Genomic DNA, 6,150 nt, shown 5'->3' on the forward strand with positions numbered 1-6,150 from the left:
GGGGGGGGGGGGGGGGGGGGGGGGGAGAGAGAGAGAGAGAGAGAGAGAGAGAGAGAGAGAGAGAGAGAGAGAAAGGAACCGGAAGACAGAAGAGCCAGAGATGCAGGCTGGAGGGACGAGCGGAGGCCAGGGCAGGAGTGTATCTGCCACCACTTGAGGCACCCAAGCCTGCAGACCTGGAGTATGCGGCCAGCCAGGGCCCTGGGGTGTTCCAAAGCGCGGGCCACAGCCCCATTTATTTATTATGGTCAAAAGTCTGCACCTGCTCTGCCACAGGGGCATCTGTGGGGAGGGGGGTTCTGTTCTGAACCAGCCCCACGTGCACAATGCGGGGTTGTCTCAGCTGCTCTTCCGCCGCTTCAAAGGCATATCCCTGCAGTTCAAAGTCTTCTTTGGAGGCAGCTTCGAAAGCTTCCCTGGGCAGATCAAGCTTCCTAGATGGGCAGGAAAGAAGAGGGAAGGTGATTCTGAGGCAGTCTGCTCCACTTAAAAGCCCTCTTCCATTTTCTGTAGTTATTTATTTATTTATTTTTAATAAAGACAGGGTTTCACCATGTTGGTCAGGCTGGTCTTGAACTCTTGACCTCAGGTGATCCGCCCGCCTTGGCCTCCAAAGTGCTTGGATTACAGGCGTGAGCCACCACGCCCGGCCTTCTTGCAGTTATTTATCAGGGAAAGAAAAGATGAGGATGTCCTGGCTAGAAGGCACTCAGTGCCAGGGCCCAACAGAGCTGGGAAGCAGGGGGTCCAGCCATGACCGGACACTATACTGAACCCGGACTTTACCTGCAGTTGGCAGGGAGACCTCAGTTAGGCCTGGCAAAGGGGAGGCCAGTCAAGAGATTGGTGTTTTAGAGTTGCTGAAATCAGGGTAGGAATTAAAGTCCTGGCAGTCAGCACAGAAAGGAGGGAATAGATTTTCAAGTGTTTCTGAACCAGAATCAGGGCTGTGCTGAGCCTAGGGTGTGGGGCAGTCTGTGGGAACAGAGAGGGGCTTGGAAAATGAGGCTCAGGAGAAAGGCTGGATGGAGAGACCATGACCTGGGACCATATGGAGCCTTGCGGTGAATAAAGACCCTGGCCATTCTGTCCTGCTGCTCCCGCTGGGGGAGGCCAGTTTCATACTTGGTGCTGGGTGGGCTTGGCGGGGCCCAGGTGTTCAGATGTAAGCCCTAAGTGCTCATCCACCTTTACGGTTTATTAACAAAAGCTAGGGAATTACTTATAAAACCTTCCACTGACATGACCACTGGCTAAAAGCAAATACCTCCCGATGCCTGTTGCACGCCCGGAGGTGAAACCCGCAGAGGCACGGGACACGGCCCCTGGCCAGGAAGGGCTTACCATCTAAGGGCAAGATGATTATGAAATACCCAGAGAACACATCAAAAAATAACCTGACAGCCATTATCTAATAATAATATTTCTCTCCTACTTTAAATCACTTTCTTAGAGATGTTTCTTTCAAAAATCACAGCCCTGTCAGCCCAAGCCCCCTGTCGCCGCCCCCTGCCAGGCACTTTTCATGTGACGGCCCTGACAGCTCTGAGTTCGGTTCCGCCCCTGACAATCAGCCTGCTTTTCAAGTAGTCAAGGTTCCCGTCACTCCAGCAGGTTAGAAATAGCAGCAGTGCCCACACCGTGCCTCCCCTTGCTGTGACTGCCTTAGACAGTCCTCCCACCCTCCAGCGGAAGGGCTGCTCTCACAGGGCAGGGCTCAGCCTCAGGGCAAATTCCCTCTGGTGGCCATGATCAGGCAGCTTTCCAGCATGTGTGTGTGGCCAGACACAGGGAGAAAAAGGAGCAAGGCTTATGTGTCTATTCCCTCAAAGGCCTGTGGGCCTGGAAGCCAGACAGCCCTTTGAGAGCATCCTGGTGAACCCTGCCTGGCCTCTCAGCCTGTGGTCTCACACCAGGAAGATGTCAGGTGAAGAGGTCGTCTTGGGTGTGGAAAGACAGCTGTAGCCATCTCTTGGCTGAAGTCTCTCTCTCTCCCCATCTTTCCACCATGCACAACCTCCTTTACCCATCTCCTTCCCTCCAGCGGTGTCTGCGTCCGGCCAGCTCTGAGGCTGCCCACCTCCTCAGCCCCAGCTCCTTGCAAGCTCATTCTCCTAAACCAAGGCAATAAGAGGAGAGGCCGCTCTACCTTCCGGGACAGCTGCCTTTGGGGCTCTACCTCTTCCCAGCCACTCCTCTCTATCTGGGCACCACCCGTAAGGCCTCTCTGCGCTCCCACATCCTACACAGCTTCATCTTGGAGAACTTGACCGACCATACCATACCCTGTGCAGACACAGTCAATGACCATGTGCTGTGCCCACCAAAGGCCTGGTATGGGAAATGTAGCAGACCACTGAGATGGACTGAATGCTTATGTCTGCCCCAAATTCATGTTGAAATCCTAACTTCGGATGTGACAGGGCTTTTTGGGGAGGTGATTAGGTCAAGAGGGTAAAGTCCTCATGAATGGGATTAGTGTTCTTTTACAAGACCCCCCAAGAGAGCTTGCTTGCTTCTTGCACCACATAAGGACACAGGGAGAAGGCACTATCTACGAACCAGGAAGTGGGCCCTCACCAGACACCAGATCTGCTGCGGCACCTTGATCTTGGACTTCACAGCCTCCAGAACGGTGAGGAATAAATTTATGTGGTTTAAGACGGGGAGGGAGACCGCAGCCAGGTGTTGGTTACAGCTAGGTTTGTACACTCAGACAAGAGCTCTTCTTTCTCACATCTTTCTGGTGTGAGACCGCAGGCTGAGGACAGGGCTCACTAGGACATTCCCAAAGGGCCATTCAAGCTACCAGGCCCACAGGTCTTTGGGAAACGGACACAGAGAGCCTTCTTTTTCTCCCTGTGACTGCCCACAAGGACTGGGAAGTCTGTGGTATTTTGTTACAGCAGTCCAAAAGGACTAAGACAAGCATTAATCAGCCACTGCCCAGCAGGACAAGACCAGCAAATGAGCCATAACCTCATAGGCAGCCTCATGCCACCACTGCCCGCCCTGGTCCCTGTGGTTGGCTTTCAGGCCTTTTACCCCTTGCCCTGCTACTGAGGCCTCCCTGCTCAGGGCTTCCCTTCAGACTTCAAGGAGTAAAGCCCGTCACTTCCCTTCCTAGCCCCACCATGCTCTTCAGGGCCCCCACCTCTCCCACCTAGGGTCAAGGCAGACCTTGCCAGAGGACACCAAGTTCCTGCCTCCTCAGCAAACTCTCACCTCTGGAGCTTCATCTTCCCAACTCTGATGGCTCTTTACCATCAGCACTTTAAATAATTAAAGGAGCTCTGTTACAAAAGAGATATGTGCTCATGGCAGGGGTGAACTAAATAGTGGGGAAGGTATAAAATGAAAAACGTTTCCCTCTCTACCCCACCCCAGTCCCAAAACTCAGAGGCAACCCCTCTTAAAGTTTTATGTCTCTTTCCTAGTTTCCTACGTGGATGCATTACAGATTCAATGGCATCATTCTGTATTTTCTGTTTAACTTGCCTTTTTCACTTCATCCACCTAACTTGGACATCTTTCCCCACTAGTATCTACAGATCTCCACATTCACCACTGATGCTGTTAAGAGTCTCTCCCATTGAGAAACAGAAGGGGGCAGGGGAGGGAGGGAAGGAGAGGAAGAAAGAAAAAGAGGGACAGTGCTCCACACATGTCCACATGTTTGCTCACTTGCCCTCTCCCTCTGCTGCCTAGGGAGCTTCCACACATGCTTTCCTTCGGCTCAGGCCTCATCTCCTGGCTCCATCTCAGGAACTGCCACCAGCCTTGTCATAGCTAAAACCAGCAGACTTCCCGATGTCCTCACCGGGTAGACATTTCTGCGCCATCTGACGCTTCTTTCCCGGTCCTGCCCCAGAATCTCCCAGTCTTTCTCTGACCTCTTTAATATCCAGGCTTTCTAGCATTCTCTCCAAGGCCTTTCTCTTTGCACCTGCTCCTCCTCCACCTGGAATGACCATCTCCAGCACAGCTCCACAAGCCCAGCCTCTCCCACCTGAGGCCCACCTCCACACAGCAGGTAGCCAGCCACTGGGTTATTTCCACCTGTGGACCCTGAAGCTACTGTAGCAGGTAGAACTGCATCCTTATCCTGACACCTGGAATCTGTCATTGTGATTTGATTTGGAAAAAGGGTCTTCACAGATGTAATTAAGGTCAGGATCTCAAGATAAGATCAACCTGGATTATTCAAGTAAGCCCCAAATCCAAAGATGTGTGTGGACAGGGCCTTGTTCTGACCCCAGGCTGGAGTGCAGAAGCAAGATCTTGGCTCACTGCAGCCTCAATCTCCCAGGCTCAAGCGATCCTCCCACCTCAGCCTGCTATGTAGCTAGGACTACAGGTGCATGCTACCATGCCCGAGTAATTTTTTAAATGTTTTATAAAGATGGGGTCTCGCTATGTTGCCTAGGCCAGTCTTGTACTCCTGGGTTCAAGCAATCCTCCAGCCCTCGCCTCCCGAAGTGCTGAGGTTACAGGTGTGAGCCATTGCACCCTGCTCAAAGACAAATAGAGACGCTACAGGTGAGACACAGGGACAAGAGGAGAAGGCCATGTGAAGAAAGAGGCAGAGACTGGCTGTCACAAGCTAAGGAAAGCCAGGAGCCCCCCGAGGCTAGAAAAGACAAGGGAGGATTCTCCCCTAGGATGTTTGGGGGAGCACGGCCCTGCTGACACCTTGGTCTAGTACTTACGGTCTTCGGAACTGGGAGAAAAGTTTGTTTCAATTGCTACAGCAGCCCTAGGAACTAAACAGCACACAAACACAACCTGTCCAAAGATCCTCCTCATCAGATGAGTCTACTGCTCATCCGAGAGTCCAAGCCAGAAGCCGGCGAGATCCTCACTGTCTCACTGTCCACTGACCTCCCCAAGACCTCTGGAAGGAAGCCTTCTGTCTCTCCAGCCCCAGGCACTCTGTTCACATCAGGACTCTCACCTTTCACCTGCCTTTTTCCAGGCTAGTCTTTTTTTCCTTTCCCTTTTTAAAAATTTCAGCTCATCCAGTAGTTATTCCAGGTCATTTCTCACTCAACCACCAGGTCAAACTCTTCAAAGTCTCCACCATTATCAGGACACAGTTCTGCTGCCTCAGAGCCCCAAAGATCTGCCTGCCACTCCTGTCTCCTCTCTCGGGTCTTCCTCGGGGGGCACTCAGTGACTAACCCGCTCACATACGCAGTCCTAAATGGGCGACTCCCCTGGTGTCTGGAGACAGGTACCCTTCCTGCCTTCCCCAGGATGTAGCTCAAGCATGGTCCCCCTTGGAAGCCTTCCTGACGTCCCCACAACCCCAAATACACAAATTCTCTCAAGCTCTCCCTGCCTCCTTCTCTCACAGTGGAAGGCAACCACCAAAAGATGGAAAGTCCCCAAGGGCAGGAACCATGACTTTACTCATCCTGGTATCCCCAGGGCCAGTGGCCGAGACTAAAATAAGTGCTCAATGGATGTTTGTTGACTGAATGAATGCTTCTTGGTTCTGGCTATCTTAAAATAGAAAATCGATGTTCTCTGGGGATTGCATCTGCCTGCCACAGGCAAAGGCCCATTTGGCTCATTCACTGAGCAAACATTTACTAAGCACTGTAACTGGGAGAGGAGGTGGTCTTGTGTGGAGCACACTGGGAGTTGGATGAGAGAGGCTGAAGACTTCAGGTCCACTGGGCCTTCACAGAGGCAGCCATGTCCAAGTCAGACTCTGAGGGGTTTATAGGAATTTAAGTGGAATTCGAGTATTTAAATGAGCAGTAATTTTTCTGTCTTCAGTTCAAAAGGCTGTTCATTGCCAAATCCCACACACTTGCAAGGACAGATAAATTACAAAGGTTTATACCTTAGGGATAAAAGGTGAAAGGGCTGGGCTGGTCACGGTGGCTCACGCCTGTAATCACAGCACTTTGGGAGGCCAAGGCGGGTAGATCACAAGGTCAGGAGTTTGAGACCAGCCTGGCCAATATTGTGAAACCCTGCCTCTACTAAAAATACAAAAAAATTGCCAGGTGTGGTGGCAGGTGCCTGTAATCTCAGCTACTTGGGAGGCTGAGGCAGGAGAATAGCTTGAACCTGGGAGGCGGAGGTTGCAGTGAGCCGAGATCGCGCCACTGCACACCAGCCTGGCGACAGAGCAAGATT

General features: G+C 52.1%; 1 protein-coding gene across 1 annotated transcript in view; it reads right to left on the minus strand.

Annotated features, from left to right (window-relative positions):
* UPB1 (beta-ureidopropionase 1) overlaps nucleotides 1-6,150 on the minus strand; it is a 32,714-nt gene that overhangs the window by 24,607 nt on the left and 1,957 nt on the right. The window contains exon 2 of the mRNA XM_017498138.2: nucleotides 263-434. Within this exon, the coding sequence (XP_017353627.1) occupies nucleotides 263-434 (172 nt within the window). The remainder of the gene's footprint in view (nucleotides 1-262; nucleotides 435-6,150) is intronic.

The sequence above is a fragment of the Cebus imitator genome, unplaced genomic scaffold, assembly GCF_001604975.1.
Source record: "Cebus imitator isolate Cc_AM_T3 unplaced genomic scaffold, Cebus_imitator-1.0 Scaffold237, whole genome shotgun sequence".
NCBI lineage: Eukaryota > Metazoa > Chordata > Mammalia > Primates > Cebidae > Cebus > Cebus imitator.